Source organism: Echeneis naucrates, chromosome 3, assembly GCF_900963305.1.
Source record: "Echeneis naucrates chromosome 3, fEcheNa1.1, whole genome shotgun sequence".
Lineage (NCBI taxonomy): Eukaryota > Metazoa > Chordata > Actinopteri > Carangiformes > Echeneidae > Echeneis > Echeneis naucrates.
Genome location: NC_042513.1, coordinates 21,473,957 through 21,493,571, shown reverse-complemented (window position 1 = coordinate 21,493,571; position 19,615 = coordinate 21,473,957). Strand labels below are relative to the sequence as shown.

The 19,615-nt window shown below is 38.7% G+C and overlaps 1 protein-coding gene across 1 annotated transcript in view; it reads left to right on the top strand.

The window, feature by feature from the left end:
* The window catches only part of ush2a (Usher syndrome 2A (autosomal recessive, mild)), a 169,802-nt gene that overhangs the window by 39,351 nt on the left and 110,836 nt on the right, over nt 1-19,615 (top strand). The window contains exons 15-28 of the mRNA XM_029498572.1: nt 1,644-1,927; nt 2,541-2,751; nt 2,941-3,078; nt 4,372-4,552; nt 6,805-6,968; nt 7,213-7,371; nt 7,497-7,725; nt 8,027-8,147; nt 8,353-8,500; nt 9,919-10,200; nt 12,565-12,740; nt 12,877-13,024; nt 17,268-17,374; nt 17,877-18,000. Of these exons, the coding sequence (XP_029354432.1) occupies nt 1,644-1,927; nt 2,541-2,751; nt 2,941-3,078; nt 4,372-4,552; nt 6,805-6,968; nt 7,213-7,371; nt 7,497-7,725; nt 8,027-8,147; nt 8,353-8,500; nt 9,919-10,200; nt 12,565-12,740; nt 12,877-13,024; nt 17,268-17,374; nt 17,877-18,000 (2,472 nt within the window). The remainder of the gene's footprint in view (nt 1-1,643; nt 1,928-2,540; nt 2,752-2,940; nt 3,079-4,371; nt 4,553-6,804; nt 6,969-7,212; nt 7,372-7,496; nt 7,726-8,026; nt 8,148-8,352; nt 8,501-9,918; nt 10,201-12,564; nt 12,741-12,876; nt 13,025-17,267; nt 17,375-17,876; nt 18,001-19,615) is intronic.

Sequence of the window (19,615 nt, the reverse complement as noted above, 5' to 3'; positions counted from 1 at the left end):
TCATTTTTTCTTTAGTTTTCTCTGATCTTCTCTTTTGTTTCTGTTAATTTTTTTTAACCTTGAATGTCTCAAAACTAGATCCAAAAATGTGAATTGCAATTGTAAATGTGCACAGCTCTGTCTAAAATGTTACAAAAATTTTATGAAGGAAATGGTAAGGCTAGGTATTGTCACTGCTTTCCAATTTGATTCGATTTCTGAGTCGATTCAAATTAACATTTTTTCGATATGACATTTCAACATGTCAAGATTAAGATCCACAATGTGGATTTAAGGATTTTCTGGATTGATATTGAAATGGGCAAAATTATATTGCAATGCGTTGATGAATTTATTTTTTTGTTTTGTATTTCTCTGAATTTTTACGACCTCATTAGTGAAAAATTGCACAAGTACAATACAGTTTTATCAGCCTTCTTGTGGTTTTAAGCATCAGTTTATCAGCAGGCATATTAACTACCAATGCACTCAGATACACTCACACACTAACACAATATCTTCTTTGAACTATTATAAAATATGGTCTATGGAGAGAAATGCCTCCATATCTATAAAATCATTAAAGTGGGCAGACTGGGGGAAATTGCAAGTGTCTGCCACACACTGAGTAGGACACAGACTCACACAGATGTGCACGCAGATGTTTGTCTACACTAACGTAGATCTACATGTATGCTCTCATATATGTATTTGCACGCACACACATTCACACCCACCCACGTACGAACACTCATAAATGGCTGTGGTGACTGTGTTGCCCCCAGGCACCCATTTAGGGACAGATTGCCTGTCATGGAATACGTATGGCATATTCAAATAAGCTCTGCTTGTGCACACCGCATATCATAGTTTAACTAGCCATGTGGCCTACCGCTGCTGAGAACAAAAATGATTGAAGAAATTAATATCAGAATTAACTGCTGGGCTGACAGACTTCAAATTTTTAAAATCAATAAATGATGCATAAATGTTAATTTCACATAAATTGGTTAATTTCACAAATTTTGGCATGAAAATATATAAAAAAACAAATTAAAGTATGGAATTCATGAATTGTTGGTGATTATCTTGTTAATAAGGACCTACCTTTTTGTTTCATTTCAGGAATTTCTTCTTTTTTAAAAGATATAATCACGTGAAGTAATTAATGATTGTAAAAAGATCATTTGGCAACAACCAGAGAAAGTCGGACTTTATAGATGGAATTCACCTTTTCTTGTTTTTATACTAGATGATACTATTATTTTTATTTTCACAATCCATTTTTCTATCCCTCCATCTTTTCTTTTTCTTTCCCTCTATTCTTTTCTTGTAGCTGCCTAATTTATTTATTTTCTCGCTCAGTGAAATTAAGTGTTTGGCCTTAGGTGAGTGATCCATCATATGTAGAGGGCCTGGCCCTAATGATGGCAGTTTTATACACTCGCCCGCCATTTCTCTTGTGCTCTCACTCTCACACACACACACACACAAACCACACAAACACAGAGAAGCTAAATGCTAGTTGGTGAACAAGAAAACATCGATTCTTTTTTTTTTTTTAACATCCTTTCTCTGAATTGAGCTTACTGTGCCCACGCTCAACATTTTTCTAAATTATGTTTCTCTGTCTTGTCTTGCTCTCTCTCATGGTGTCTTTCCAGGTCTTTCTTGTGACCGCTGTGAGTTTGGTTATTGGAACTTGTCCCACCCAGATGGCTGTGTCCCGTGTGCCTGCGACCCCATGGGTTCCCTCAGCCAATTCTGTGAGCCTGAGGGGGGGCAGTGTGAGTGTAAGCCCGGGGTCGGAGGTCAACACTGCGACTCATGTGCACGTGGTTCGTATGGTTTGAGACTGGAGGGATCTTGTGCTCCTTGCAACTGCTCGCATGAGGGAACAGTACCTGGGACAGACTGTGATCCTCACACAGGACAGTGTGTGTGTAAGGCAAGTTAACAGGTTTATGAAAGTTTGAATTTTTTGGTTAATTTTTCACAAAGCAATCAATTGTCCGACATGACCATCTTTTTTTTTTTTTTTGTTTTGGGGCAAACATCTCAGTTAAATATCCCACGTCAGTGAGATGTGCATATCCACACATCTAATTTTGAATACAGCAAATATACATACATATAGAGGTAAAGCTGGTAAATGATGAGGTGTAGAAAGTTTTCTGATGGAGTGGAACTCTGAAGGGGCATCTGATCTGCTGAACGTACCCATAACACGGCAGAACAATCTGTAGTGGCCTCGAGAGCTCAGTGCTACTTAAAAACATCCTCATGCACTACAAATACTCACAGCACAACCAAATACACACAAACGCTGCAAGTAACACATACGACAATGGAAGTGTTACCAGGGGACACTAAAAACAGATGAACCCAGCTTAATGGTTGCGATTAGCTATATTAACTGCAACAAACGGGCTTATCGCTACTAAAACCACAGTTGATTATTCTGCCTCAAACTGGCCCAACACAATCTTTGACTCACTGGTGTGATGGCAATGATTTATGTCCATTAAAATCTTTCTTCTTCCTCTGTATTTATTTTCTAGGAAAATGTGAAAGGCCGACGCTGTGACTCTTGTCTGCATGGTTACCACACCCTGGAGCATCGAAACTCTCTGGGCTGTCTGCCTTGTGGGTGTGACATCACTGGCACTGTGCCAAAGGCTACATGTGATATGTGGACAGGACAATGCCCATGCAAAGAAGGGGTGGAGGGGACGCAGTGCACCAACTGTGCCCACAACTACTACAATAGGAGTTTAGACCTGCAGAGTAAGAGAACAAAGAGTTTATTTGAATTAGTTGCACACTTTTAGTTTAGTCCAACTTTGTTTCTGTGGATTGAATAGTGCTGTCAGTTGACCAAATGTACTCTATATAGTTGAAAGCATGATGCGATATTTCAGAGGAATACTCAATGTTTTCTGGTTTTTCATGTATTGTCAGACGGGTCATCCCAGGGCTGTGTGCCGTGTATCTGTGACCCCAGAGGAACAGTGTCAGGGTCTGTCTGTGACAGCACAACTGGGCAATGTGTTTGTCTAGCTACTCGACATGGACAAGACTGCAGTAATTGCAAACCAGGTGAGTGTGGATGGATGGAAGGGGAAAAAATCCAAGTGAATAAATGACTGAGTGCGACAAAAAATGCCAGAAATTCTGTGGTATATAAAGACTTGTAGCCCAAACTTTGTGTGTCTGTGTGTGTCCGTATCCGTGCGTGTGTGTGTGTGCTGGCATGTGCTCTTTGCCAGATTTGCACTCAGTGATTGGTCTGTATGTGCCAATTTTCAACAACAGCATGATAGGAAGGAAAGATTGCTCTTTCTAGCTCATCTCACTTAATATATGTATGTGTACATTAGCTCATCAATTAGTTTGAGTGTGTACTTCCGAATGTGTATTCATCTTCTGGGACAAAAGGTAACAGATGTCGTATTGTGGCAGTAATGGCGAAGGACCAACCGCATAGTCAGGTTTACGGTAACAGGTTGGGAATGGATGTGTTTAAGTAAGGATGTTAAAAAGAGCAGAGGGCAAAAGATAATATTAGTATTATCTCACAATATTAATTGGCATCTCACAAATGCCTTCAAATAAAGATGATTAATACTGTTATGAGGAAACTAAGTTTGTAATAGAACATCTGACTATATACATTTTTCCCCCACACAAACACTGAACATGAATTAAACTGAATTTGCACAGCTCAATTCTTCCGACTTAATTTCCTTAGCTGCTAGTTCATATCATTGTGAGTTCCTTGGTCAAGTGGCTAAATAGAATATCTAACTTGTTCATTAGCTGCCTGGTCTTGAGAATATAAATCAAATTGATTTATAGTTAAGAACCTGGTATACTTAATGTAAACTCAGATACGTTTACTGGCTTTTCGATCCGTTTTTTTTTTAACAAATAAATTGCAAACAACACACCATAATGCTTATAGGGGCAACCATAAACTGATTCAGGCTGCATCCAAAACCAGTCACTTATTCAGTGTTTTAATTCAATAAACGAACACGCCAACGTCACATGAACAGTTAAGGAACACAAATTACATTATTGGAGTGTGCGCCATGTATAATAGTTTTTTCATAGTTCATAGTTAGGATGCAAATATAATACTTTCAACCCACTACCTTAGATTAGAATTATTGTGTGAAAAATACTACAGTATACAGATATTAAATCATGTAGTGATCAGTGAATAATTTTGTGGATGCAGCCACATAGGAAATATGTAACAGTAAATATGATACATTTTCAGATCATTGAGTTGTGTCCTGGGAGAAAGAAGAAACCAGAAATACACTTTTAGGCAGATGAAGTGACTGACAAGTAATCTGATTCATTATTTCATATTTGTCTGTGCAGGCTTCTACCTCTCTCCAGATCAGAGTGTCTGTGCAGAGTGTGGCTGCCATCCCATCGGGGCATTGCAGCGTGGTTGTGAGAGTCAGACTGGACAGTGTGTTTGTGCCCATTGGTCAGTGGGAGGGCGGCGCTGTGACCAGTGTCGTGAAATGTTCTATGGATTCAATCCTGGCCTGGGCAGGTAACCACACATATATCCACACGGGGACACACACAAACCCCATATATGCAGGTTTTATTCAATAATTACACCACGCCTGCAAAAACACGCACACATCCACACATACAGTGCAAAAATTAGCAGGTGTAGTCTGTGTAAGGACAGTTCACAAATAGGGAGCCAGACATATGACTTACATGAGTTAAGAGATGCTTTGACCTTTACCACTCATGTCTCTAACTGCAGGTTACTGCACACATGACAGACACACACAAACAACTTAAAACAGAGGTACACAAATGCATCTACACATTACACCCCGTGCAATTCTGGTATTCACACACACATACGTTCCTCTCAACAGGGTGTCATACCAGATAGATGGTCCACAAACTGTTTGGCCACTGGTCTAGTTTGTGTGTTTGTGTGTGGGCATGCCGTGCACATGATCCTCTTTGTGACTCTTCAATGTGAAAACATGAATATCTGACTTTGGCTGATCTTGCCTCATGGAGAGGCTGGACGAGGGAAAGAAAAACAACAGTGATATAGACTGCATTATACAGACAGTACAGAAGGGAAGTACTGGGAGGAAAAGAGAGGAATAAACTGCTTAAGTAGACATTCTGGTGTTGGTAAAAGTATCAGTAACAGACTAAGAGGAAGATGAAGCATAGGAACAAGCATAGTTCATGTGAAAGGCATCTACTAAAGAAACACAGATTATTACTGCTGACATTAAAGAAACCCAGATTATCACTGAATCCTTTTCATGTGAGAGAATATACTTTATACTTTAATATACTTTATATATATATATATATACACATACATACATACATACATACATACATGGACCACATTTATCCTCCCTTCTCAATCAATATGCTTCACTGAAATGAACATACACACCCGAACTGATGTGTAAGCAGTTAGCTGAATATGTAGACATGAGAGATATAATTATAAGGGATTACATTATGTAAGATTCTAGTACTCCAAAACCTACAGTAAGATGCAATATGTGAAATGGAACTGCTCTAAAAGTAATTTACATATTTATTAAATGGCACATTATCATATTATAATAAAGTTACTGCTTAAATACTTGTTTGGTGCTGTCTATGATAACATCATTAGCATGTCACTTCTCTCTCTCACTCTCATCCACACACGTACTCTACTCTGAGGCTGCAAAAAGAAAACGGGTATGGTAGGGTTTTCTTTCTCCTTGGGAATGGAGTGAAGGTCAAGTCACGATGGCATCATTTGTCTGTTTGTGTGTGTGTGTGAGCAGGTTGCATGAGTTGACAGGACAAATTTGCGGCTCGTTATGAGACTGTGGCTTTTCACACAGTAATAAAGAAGGTGTAGTGGTGTGTGAGGGAGAGAGACGGAGCCTGTGACTACAATATGTGGTAGGGGGAAAAAAACACATATGGTGTGTGTGTGTGTGTGTGTGTGTGTGTGTGTGTGGTAGGTGTGAGGTGGCTGGCCGGATGATCACCTACTGCCCGGCCCCAGTGAGGTTAACACCACACTGGTGACCCAGACGCATACACTGTCAGACAGACACACACACACACACACACACACACACACAGATTTTGACAACTCTGAGGGGAAAGCAGCTTCTGTGAAGTTAGTTTCACAGCTAGAGCATGGTGTGTGGGAAAGATGGCAGTGAGGGTATCTCTCCCAGTGTTAAGGTGAAGACCCAACACCTCTCAGACACACCTACTTATCTGGTTGAGCATCTCCACATTAAAGCAGATATGTCTCAGATTTTTGGACCATCATCCGCACTCAAATAATGTAAATTTCTTATTTTGCTATTTTTCTATCTTTATTATCGTCACAGTTGGAAAGTAAAGTCAGAAATTTCAGGGACAGAGAGGGGAGAATGATAATACATTAGTCTGGGTTCAAGCTTAAAGAGAAACCGGTTAAGATACTGAGGCACTGCACTCATGGTCAAAGTGCTAATTTACACCTGTGCAATTATCCAGTAACACAAGTATAGAGTATGTGAATCACTACATCTGTGATGATTAGTTTATAATACTGAAGTAACAGTAATCTGTTGAAAAATATTTTCTATCTGTCTTCAATAGGTTTTATATTTTTGATTATTATGATTATTGGCAGTATGTGTATCAGTAATTGACATGTTCCTGAAATTATTATGTTTTGATATTATTTTTTAAATGAGATGTCACCATTAATGAAAATTGTGGCCTGTATGCTTTTTTTTTTTTTCTTTGCTTGACCAGATGCCAGCCTTGTGCATGTGACCCAGTGGGCAGTGTCAATGGCTCTTGTCATCCAGACTCAGGGGTGTGTGTCTGTAAACTACTGGTATCTGGAGACAAGTGTGATGTATGCCAACCTGGAGCAAGTCACTTTAACCCTGAGAACCACCTTGGCTGCAGTAAAGGTCTGGTTTACATTTTAATAAATGCACACATTTACCAGAATGCCCCAACCTAAGTATCTTAGGACAACTTTTCAGGATTTACACGTCCTGACTTAACATTAATTCTGTAAATTCCTTTCTTCATTCTCTGTGACATGCTGTCCCTGCAATATTTAATACTTTTTCAATTTAGTCCAAAGTTTCTTTTAATCTTTCTTTATTTATTAATTTCTTTAATAAAATAACTTTTTGTCTTTTGGTGCAGCACCTTCTCAGCAGCCTGCACCAGTCGGTCTCCCTCTCAGTTACTCCTCCATTCGTCTCTCCTGGCATCCACCTGACTCGCCCAATTCTAATAGACTGAACTACACACTAATCAGAGATGGACGCTCAGTGCATAGCATCCAGAGTCACTATCCTTTCCGTAAGTTTCTACAGGGGGTTTTGAACAACTCTTCACTGGTAAATTACATTGTGTTCTCCTGTTTGTGTCTCCTGCTTCTCGACAATCATTTCCCAACTACCTGGTTCTGTCTTCATTTACTTTAGGCACTGAATCATATGAAGACACTGGTTTGTCCCCCTACACCAACTACTCTTACTGGCTTATAACAGCCAATGTGGCAGGTGCGACAATAGGTGTATCAGCCTCATACCAAACTTTAAGTGCACCACCTGAAGCAGACATGCTCCACTTAAACCTCGTGGGACGACCAGGTCCAACTTCAGCTAGCTTTAACTGGAGCACACCACGAAATGATACAGGCCCAGTGGAAAGGTAAGGAGGGAAGAAAAGCAGGAGGATGAGACTAAGGGTTCAGTGTCACAGCACAAACGCTAGAGATTGTAAGCAGTGTTGCAGTTAGACTGCAAATTCAAGCTCTAACATTTAGGTCATTGCAATTCAAACCGAAAATACTGCTGTTTACTTTGTACACATTTTAGCCTGTTGACTGCTGTGACATCCAATCTTTTAACCAACCCATATAACAAAAGCGCATGGCCTAGAGGAGTGCCTTGGACAGATGTAAACACGAAGAAAAGAGGTTGTGATTGTTGCTATTTGTCGGCTCCCACAGGTTTGTGTTATCTTCCACTGAGTCATCTAGAGCAGAGCCCATCATTCACTACACAGGCTTATCTACAGAGGCTGTGGCAAGTGATCTAAAGCCCTTCACCCAATATTTTGTTGTACTAGAGGTAAGTGGAAAACTGCCAGTGTCTTTATCTCTTTGCAAAGAGATGTAGACACCAGTCAAAATTTAAAGACATAAAACTCTTTCCAATGAAAAGAAAGCTATGTGAAGCAGCTCTGTCAAAAGGCTATAGAAAATATGCTTCAATCCCATTTTTAGCAACGTACTACCTACAAAAATGAAAATTACAGTCTGAACCTTTTCTGCAGGCATGCTCTTCTGGAGGTTGCACTTCTACCCCACCACTGTCTCTTCTGACAGCCTCTGCCCCCCCACAAAACCAGCCCCGTCCCAAAGTCACTGCTAAAGGACCTCATGCATTGCATGCTTCCTGGGAGCCCCCCGCTCAGCCAAATGGTAGGATACCATACGTACAGACATACTGAACAACTCACATACCATGTAGGAATTAGTACCAAAAAAGAACAAAACAAAACAGAAACACAACACAACTGCATGGCATTACATGTATAGGTATTATTAATATTGATGTCAGAATAAATAACAAAGTCGAGTAATCACACACACACACACACACACACACACACACACACACACACACACACACACACACACAAGCACACTGGCTTAGTGCTGTGGCTTTTAGGATTGTGTCATTCAAGAAGTATGAGAAACCACTAACACCTCTACTCATACACACACACACACACACAACCACAAATACACTCAGAATTGGAACTGCCTTTGGTAAATCCAGAGCTTTGTAACGGCTCTAAGGCTCAGTGTCATATAAAGCCCTATAACCTATGTTTCTCTCTCTGTTTGTCTCTCTTGTTTTTTTTTTGTCCTCTCAGTAAATCTGTTCCCTCATGTCACTAATCCCTGTTACAAAGGGTAGTATATGTGTCCTTCCTTCATTTTCTCTGTCATCGGTTTACTATTTAAAGTGATAATGTTATTTTCAGTTTTTGAATTGAAAGATAATACCCAGACATCAAAGATAGGAAAATACCTTTAATAATCAGCACTCCCCTCGCTCAAGTTGAAATACAATATCATGTTTGTTGCTGTTGTATGGACCTTTATTGACTATTTATATCAGTTAAAACACAGAAAGTAATTGAATGAGCCAATTATTTATTGCCTATTTTACAGCATAAATACTGAATATTTAGTAGAGAGGTAGGGAGGATTGTGAGTCATTCAATAACCTCATTAACCTGAGTATTTTGGTGTCCTAAGTCAGCCATTAAATACAGATTCACATGAAGTATTGTTGCAGTAAGTATAACGTATGCCTTGATATTATTGGATTTTCTTTATTTTTATATAACATTTGGAGACTATTTATCAAGTCTCTTATTGTATTTTGCTGCTGCTCTGTCCACAGCACTGTCTAACCCAGCACTGTCGCTTTCCCATTAACAGCTAGAGCATGTGAGATGAGGAGAAAAGCCTGGTTTCCACCAGAGAGATAAACAGGACTAGCCAGGGCTTAGTCATTATTAGCTTATACTCTACTACAGGCCATGGCTCTCGATATTTGTGGTTTTAGAGTTTCCTCAAAACATCATGACTGAATATGACAAAATGTCGTATTGTATTTCTATTGAGAATGTGTTTTATTGAACAAGCTGCTGGTTTCTAATACACAATTTGGGTTTTGAGCCTTTTATCATAAATTTTATGATATTGGCTCTTTATTGGCTCTGGCACACTACTTTGATTTGATTCATTGTCAGAAGTTACTGAAGTGAGAAGTCACTGTTGTCATCAGGACTAATCTCTTCTACACATCTTTTCCCTCTTTACAGGTGTTATCACAAGGTATGAGCTCTTTCTCCGTGGACCAGTCGAAACACAAAAGCTTTCAAGTACAGCAGTTGAGAAGAAGGTGTTCTCTAGCTCTGGCTGGTTGGATCTAAGTGTTTTCCCGGAAGCACAGCTAACCAACAGGACCACACTCTCTCCTCCAGAGAACAGGACAATAGTAGATGGTCTGCAAGCATTTTCCACCTATCAGATGAGAGTTACAAGCATCAATGTGGCAGGAGATGTCACATCAGGGTGGACGACAGCACGCACCATGGAAGGAGGTTTGTATAAATTATGATCAGAGTTAAACATAATCATTATTTACATTTTCCCGTATTCATTTCAAGACTTTTGGGTGTATCTGGGGATTTATTGTAGCTGTGTACATTACAGTGCAACAATATTTTGTAATCCATATTTTACTGACAAAAATTAGACATCAGACAAATTGACTTCACAGTCACCAGAAGATCAGACATAATGATTGAATATTTTTTGTTTTTAAAAGGTTTAGGCTCTGTGCCAAGTGGTGACCAACATGGTTGAATAATTTTATTTTCTCATAACTTTGGTGATTAGTTCCTGGCTCCATAAAAAGCTTTTATCTTTCTTCTCTCTTGAAATATAGGGAAAGCATTTTATGCTATTATATCCGATAAATTTTACTCTAATCTGAATCTAACCAGCTGCAATGTTCCAAGGCAGTAAACAATGACTGGACTTCCACTTTGGTGTTGCTCCAGTCAGCGTCCATTTTGTAGTTTTAATTGGTCAAGCACTGCTTGCCCTGTTTCTCATGATGGCTTGACTCTGGCAGTTAGCTTTGCAAAATGGTAAGATTAAAAAGTTGGCAGATGAATTTGGAAAATAATTTAGTCAAAATTTAGAATGGCATTTAAATGTAAATGCTGTAAATTCCTGAACCAAGTCAAACAAAAGAATTTAGCATTAGCTGTGGTCAAAATATGTTAAAATATTGGAATGACAAAATTACAGCTACACAACCACTCAATAAAATGATTTGGTGATAATCTGTTTAGTTTTGCTAAAATTAAATTGCACTAAATAAATAAAGAATGAAAACAGAAAAAAAAGCACAAAGAGGCATTTGTCAGAGGAAATGTAGAGAAGGGAATAAAGGATATTAGAAAAAAATGTGTGGGGGAGGGGAAACTCATTAAGGTATTTGAATTTCAAAGAGATGATATGGCTCATTAGGACCAAACGATTGCCCCGAACATCAGTCTGAGCTATGTAACTGGATAACAAGCATATAACACAATTTTAAATATGGAGTGTGTCCATGTTTGCGTGCACATGTGCCATGTTAGAAAGAAAGAGTATGACTGTTTGTTTTTTATGAATCACATTTCACAGCATATTTTACACCTAGATACCATTAACAGTAGAATAAAAGTATCTTTTTCTCTAGTCTTTAATACAGTATAATAGTGGCTGTCACAACAAAATTATTACAGAATACTTAAATCCATTAAGTCCACATAATACCCAAGTATATAATATCAATGTCTGTCTTAGTATCCAAATTTTTGGATCCTTTTTGTTTAACCTGCTGTTGAAAGTTCATTGTCAAGTTAAATGGCAGCTTAACCACAATAAAGTAATCAGAGGTTAGCAATCTAATCCTTTACATCTCAGAGTTTAGAAACAAACCTCACAGGTCACTCTCAATTACATATAATCTAAAAGAAAATGCATCTTCAGATATATTTCCTTGCACAAATATTGAATGTGATCAGTGTTATGCTATGTCAGTGCTATGTAATTGTATCCTATGTGATTGTATTAATAAGTTTCTGTTATTACTCCTAATCAGTTTCATTTGAGTTTATAGCTGATGGTAAACCATTCGTTTATGTATTTGAATTCATACAAATTACTTTCAGTATATGTGAACTGTAGTTACAGCAATGCTGGGACTGAGCCACCTAGTGTTAATATCTGCTACTATAGCCAGTCAGTGATGAAAACGCATCTGTAGCGTTATGTTTGGCCACATGTCTGCATCAATGATAGCTCTATTAACTTAGACTGATTTGAAGGGAAGAAAAGCCTGTTGTGAGTCAAGTTGGAGCACTTCAGACTCTTTTGAAGCACGGTTTAACTTTTATGGTTTCCCGTCCATAAAAGCTGATAAACAGTACTGAAAGGAGCACTAAAAGTTATCTAATTTTCTGCTGCTTTAAGATCTGGGATAGCAAATTTAATTAATGCAGGCAATTTGCCTCACTAAATAAAGAAAACACTACTTGTATATAGGGAATTGTTGGATTATTGGATGCAAAAAGCTATTCAAACAACTTGTAAATTAATAAATTAAGTAGAATAATAATTTTTAACGGGCCAATGGTGTTCTGCATTACATTAGCATTAAATCATTGACTGTATTCAGGAGATCCCATATCATTTTCATGTACACTATTAAATTACTATTAAATACTTCAGTATTACAATATTGATTACAACACTTAATAATTTAATGATTATATCATCATTACCTTGTGGTCTATATTGCTAATTTATACTGTTTTAACAAATAATTTATCATTTAGAAATTTTGAAGAAAAAAAAATTAGTGGTGGATTATTGGCTGAAATCCATGATGTGTGTGCCAATGTTTCCAGTCCCAGAATTCATGGCTCCACCAGAAGTGTCCGCACTGTCATCCACCAGTCTCAAAGTTTTATGGAACTCAACTGAGGGTCAAGGGGTCATCGCCAGAGGACAAGTGACAGAATATCGAGTCAACTTGCTTACTGAGCAGACCAGCAATCGCTATGCTCCCCCAGTGGTTAGTCAGGTAAGACACGTACACATGTGCTTGCATCCAGTGAGGAGAGCAATAGGTAGAGTTTGAATTGTGTTGCTCTCTCGCCTCCTTTCCAAACAGTCTTTGCTGTTATGATCTATATTTTCTCTGTCATCCTCTTCTTCAGGTCTTGCATAGGGCGGGGCCATTGTCACAGCCCATATATGTGGTGAAAGGACTAAAACCTTACCATATGTACAACTTCTCTGTTACACTATGCACCAAGACAGGATGCATCACCAGTGAGCCAAGCCCTGGACAGACCCTGCCAGCAGGTAAAATTATATATTGATTTATTTATATATAAAATTATATATTAGATAAAAAAACAACCCATACACATTGCATGGCACCAGTAAGCAACTCTGTTTAAAATGACTATATAAACCGATGTACTAAATGCAAACAGCCACTTTGATACAGCCTAATGAAGCGCCCCTGCTCGTCCGTGTAGGACGAGACAGAGCGGTAGGATCTGTTACACGTATGTATGACAAGCTCCTTTTAATGGGACCTCTGTTTAAAATATTCTTTAATTTTTTGTTTGGATGATGAGGAACAGATGACTTACATACCGTATCTGGTATTTAATTGCCAAAGTGTGTGGTGTTTCCTTCACAACTACTGCAACACAAGCCTCTGCACTGTATGTACACACCCCCACAACCACACTCACACATCCAAAAGCACATAGTCTGTCACTGGGTACTTGAGTGTCGACAGCATTTGTCGTGTTAACCAGAGGGGATATTCATGGCAAGCAGCAGTAAAAACAATTTACTGTTAATTACAAGGAGAAAAATGTGGCATAGCTCACACTTCCTGCTGGCCATGAATCAAACACACACACACACGCACACACACAGCTACAGAAACGCACATGCAATGTCTCTCTCTCTTCCTTAGATTTATAACCATTATGGAAGTGGGATGAATTAGCTGTGTTTAATAACTCAGGCACAAATCTCTAGGAATGAGATGAACACTAATTGATCAGTGCAGGATGACATAGAGACACACACACACGCACACACATAGATGCACAGAATTTTTTTGTGTCTATCTATCTGGCTCTTTCTGACAGTCTGTTGCTTTTTCACATTGCCAATGATTCCATTCATCACTCCGATCTCTACCTGGCGCTTTAACTTAAAAACAAAATAGCCCGTAGCAGAGAAACATGTATCATTTTGCAATATACATATCGCACAGAAATGCACACTTGACCCTTCAACACACTTTTCCATCTGTTCACTCACAGCGTCTACTCCTGCAGCTCATTTTATGCTTTTTGTTGTTGTTGGTTTTTTTTTTTTTTTTTTCAGTTTTGTTTTTGTTTTGTTTATTCTTTTAGGTGAATACACAATGAGTGTGCTGAGTGGATGTGAAAAAATCCTTTCATGTATAAATACTTGCTCAGGGATTCGTGCTTTTGAACACACTCTAAACAGCTACATCTGTTGACATACCTATTATTTTCATTTCACACAGTTCTTAAAAACTCCTTCCTTATGTCTGTTGTGATGAATGATACTTCATATTGTAATCTGCGGACTTTTTAAATGTACATTTAATGGCTGCATCTGTTGACACAGCCACACTGTTTATTTCAAGTGATTCCAAAGATTTCTCTTGAATGTAATACAGTACAATACAATATGGCTTATTGGACCCAGTTGACTTTTTGAATGTATTTTTAACAGCCACATCTGTTGCCACCGTTTTGTTTCATCCAACGCCAAAGATGTCCCTTGTTTCAACTATAAGAAATGATAATGGCATATGCCGTTTGGCAGATTTTTCTTTTTTAATCTCCAAAAAATTTGCATAGCATGTGCTACTCCGTTGGGTGTTGTGCTTCTGTTCTGTCGCTCCACAAAAAATTTATTTTTTCATTCCATCATTGTGGAAGCACAGAAAACAGAGAGATATTGGGTGATACCATCTAACTGGTATTGCATTAAGAAAGATTTCCTCTATATGAAAGCTGAGCTGTTTGTAAGATGGAAGGAAGTTCTGAAGAACTATTGGCTTGTTTTTTTTTTTTTTTTTTGTTTGTTTGTTTGTTTTTACCATTCTTTTGGTAAAACATCTTTTTGAAAAAATTCTCACCTACAACAGTTATGTTGAACTCACAAATCTGTCCAAAAGTTTATCTCCCAGTGCTATTCTGCAAAAATGGAAGAAAAATTTTTGAGGTATCCTGAAAGAAACTCAGTTTGTGGAGGAAATTATCTTCACATTAGGCGTACTCCTTGTAAGAGCTACTTGAGTGCAGTACTGATGTGCTGGTAAATCTACTGCACACAAGGCTGGGCCAATCGAGCCAGCTACCATCTGCTGTAAGTGAGCAGACAGCATCTGTGAAACCACTGGAGTTACACCAAAGCACATGACTAAACATTAGTGCACACACTGAGACAGACATCACAACGCAAAAAAAAGGCTCTCTGTTCATGTGTGTTGATGCATATGCAGTTGTTTCATTGTGTGTCTTCCCACAAAGTTATCGATCACAACGTAAAGTGAGTGGCTAATCAGGGGCTGATGGTGATGTTTTATGTATCCTACATCCATAAAGGCTTGTTCTACAAGACATACACAAAGAGAGACACACACACACACACACACACTCACACTGTAACACCACTCAACAGAACAGGAACTTTATTGATTTACGCATAATTGGCCTAAGGCCCTTCTTGAGGAGAGAAATATGCATGGCAAGGGATCGCCATGTCAATAAGTGGTGTGCTTGTGTGTGTGGTGTAACTGTACGTTAAGAGGCTGTTAAGACATGTCAGTTGCTGTAAAAACAGAAAACACACACACACATGCACAGTTGCTCCTGGGAGCTGGCCCATGATTTAGCTGCTTCATTACCATGTCGGCAGCTAAAATTAACCTTTCTGGTGGACTGTTAACCTTGTGTGTGTGTGTGTGTGTGTGTATACACATATGTTTCAGAGTGCATTCATGATAAAGCAAGTGGCTTTGTCAAACTGAATGTGTAAGTGTTAAGTACATTTCAGTGAATTAAGAAGCAGACACAGGTAAGCAAAGAATACAGGACAGCACATTAGAGAGACTCACTAGGGAGGAAAACTGTCTGATAAGAAACCAAAGCCATGATCAAACATTAACACACACACACACACACACACACACACACACACACACACACACAAAAGTGGCTTGAAGGGATGCAGTTGGTGGCACACTTGAAACTTGTGCATGCAGGTCAAATGTTACGTTGACCTGTTGGTCGGTCACACTCAAAACCCTGGTGAAAAACATTTATTAAAAGAAGCATCCCAGTCAGTCTGCCAAATTCAGGGCTTTTGACTGTGTGGCTGCAGGTGCTTCCAGAGACTCCCATTACAGGAACATATGATAAGGCAGAAAATACATTCATTTTCCGTTCATTCATTTTCAACCACTTATCCGTCTCCGAGTTGGAGGGTGCTGGAGCCAATCCCAGCTCACATTAGGTGATGGCAGGCTCACCCTGGACAGGTTGCCATCACGGGGCCAACACACAGAGACAGACAGAGACCAACAGCCACTCACAGTCAGACCTGCGGACAATTTAGAGCCACCAGTTAACCCAAACATGATGTCTTTGGAAACCAGAGTACCCGGAGAAAACCCAAGCAGGCATGGGAAGTATGTTTTGTGTTTAAATCTACCAGCTTTCTTTCTGTAGCCTCGAACACCAAAAATCTAAATAGTACACCCAGGTGTAAAGCAAGACTTCTGGGTGATTGTGCGTGTGTGTGCGTGCGCGTGTGTTCTAAATGTCACCATAGCTCAATTTCAATAGACTGGTAAGCTATCGATTGGAGGTAATTTATGGTTTGATGTTTCAAGATGAGCCACCTAAGACAAGCTGTCCACCTCCTTTTAAAAGCTCTATTAGAACTCACACTAAAGATGGTTCGCATGTGTGTCACTGAAAGCTAATTTACTCCTACCATAGACCATTTAGACCATTACTGAAATGCGCACACACACAGAAACATGACGATGGAATGACACTTAATATACACACATCTTTCCCATCTCCGCACCAGTCCATCACTTGCCATGTTTCTCTCTCCATTCTTATATAACTCCTCTCACCATATGAGCCCCGCTCTGGTTGATTTATTTATGATACATGTTGAGACTGCAGCTTCACTACCTTCCAGTGTGTTTCAAAGGGACATTTAATTTAACATCTAAAGTGAAAGAGGGAAATTAAATTGACCCTCTCTTCAAAGAAAATGGGGTTTTTGTCTAGTTTAGCTATAAAATAGACATGAGGAATTAATTATACTCAAAAAATAAATAAATAAATAAAATCAACATGCAAAAAAATCAATTTATTTATAAAATAAAGACATGAATATTTTTTACATGTATACTCATGTTTTAGATACAAATATTTTATTGTAGAAGTAGGCATGAAGCTCACAAATCTTCATATTATGAAATGTAACTAAAATGTTAATTTACTCTCTCACTTTCTGTCCGCAGCACCAAGGGGGCTGTCTCCACCTCGATTACATCCAGTAAATGAAACCACGATTCAGATAGACTGGGACCCTCCACTCCAACTCAATGGACCACATCCACTTTATCAGGTCTGTAAGAGTATTGACTAACACCACATTATTTTTTTCATACGTTTTTTGTTTTCGCAAGAAAATGTTCATGTCTGTGCACTACTGATAGGCCTATTCACAAATACTGTAGAGAATGTAACTTAGCACATAGTTGTTCCACCACTTCATGTCAGACTGAAAGATTTTGACATAGAGGCATTGGCGCAGAGTTCTGGTGCCATGATAAGGTCTATATTTGTTTACCCAACTGAATTTTTTCTTTCACAGTAGTTGAATATAAATTTGCCACACACTTTCAAGCCCTTGTTCCACCATCAGGGCACATTCCAGCTTTTCCATTGCTTTGGTTACTGACTGAACAGCTATAAAGTAGAAGTACTTTGTGTTACTTGGCAAATATTAGCAGGTGCCAACCTTAACATGGTATAAACCTTACACTTGCTTAATATCAGCTGTGAGCATCGTCACTGAGGATGTCTTAGCATTCTTATTTTTGTTCTATGGTGTTTTTATTTTTTAGGTGGAGAGGACAGATGTCTCTCTCTCTGACCCAAACGATCCTGTTGTAAGAGGGACCAGATTCCCCGGAAACAGTTACTACCAGTTTCCCAGTGACACTCTTCCTGTCAACACTGACTTCACAGGTAGTATCTCTATTCGTGTGTGTGTGTTTGTATGTGTGTGTTTGCATAGCAACAAAGAATAGCATGTCTCTCTGTCTGTTTTGGAAAATGCATACACATAATACTGTTTTTATGTTTTTGTGTTGCTATGATCACGCTGCATTCTCCCCGTTTTCTAGTGACATTCCTTTTAGAATAACTTCCCCAGTCATCTTAAAGGTCAATTATCTTTCTGTTTACCAGCATCATTAGGGGGCTGAGCAGCACAGCCAAACATGTTCTGCTTCATCTGAGAACATCACCCAGTCTGATGCTCATAATTAATGACTGCTGATACTAATCAGTGGGATTTGAGCAGGCAAAGCTCTTCGACTTTCCAGCACAAACCCTGTATCACCAGTTATTTTATTTATTTTTTTTCTGTGTGGCCGCAGTGTTTAAACTTAGGTGATGGACACAGTCTTTCCAAGTCAGCGAAATGTCAACAAACAATTTACATCTGTTGGCAAACCATTTTTTAAACTCTCTATCTTTGTGCAGATAAAGGTTTTCATCTGTAATCCCCGTGTGACAGTGCTTAACGGTTATGAGGCTAGCAAAGCTGTCTGTGTTGGTCAAACAACCTCTGCACAAAATACCCATAATGTTTGTACCCCCACACTGTGGTGATCCATGCACAGTTCATTTCAATCTGAATTATTTGGAGCTTACAAAACAAAATAATACTGAAAAGAGTCACATGATTGGAGTGTGACCAATCATGTGACCAAAGGAAGTGATATTTTTAATCGAAAGAAGGAAGAAGTCAGTTGACAGAAATGTGAAAAATAAGAGCAATCACTTCCTTTAGCATTTTCTTGACCACTTTCTTGACTTTTTTGTTTGACTGCAAATAGTCTGCTTAAGGACGGATAATTAACAGTTCATCTAATTATTCAAATATAATATAAATAACAGAAAATTATCGGTTTATTAGAATATAACATGTTTGATACCGTGAGTTTGTGATGAAACAAAATAATGTATTTATGCCTCAAGTTTTTGTAACTGAGTAAAAATCTTATATTGCCTACACTGTTAATTTTATATTAAGAAGATTAATATCTTTTATTTTCCAGATGTTAACAGCAAGGCAATGATTAAAAATTCCCCAAATTTTGAATCAGTAGGGGCCAGTGACAAGTCCAGGATATCGACACTATAGCTAGCTCAAAAAAGTGTAGTGTGGAAAAACAACAAAGAAAAATCTAAAATGTAGAAAAACTGGAGCTCTTGTCATGAGAACAAAGATGAAGTAGCACAGAGGTGGGAGCGCACAGAGACGAAAGACACCAGCAGAGGGGAGGCAACGAGGCACAGGTGCAAGAAATCAGGGGCGGGGCAAACAATCGCAGAGGCAGGAAGTGTAGATCTGAAATGGTAAGTGACATAAAAGTAACCAACAAAATCATTCAAAACTAAATGGGTGGAAAAAAGAAAACATGACCTATAAATATGTTATTTTCTTTTATACTATAAATTCTCTTGCATTCATGTCTTGGTATTATGTGTGGAAGTGCCTTACATGTGCACGACGGCATGAATGGGGGGGGGGAAGGGAGTATTACTAAAATTAGTAAAGCACATTTTTATTCAA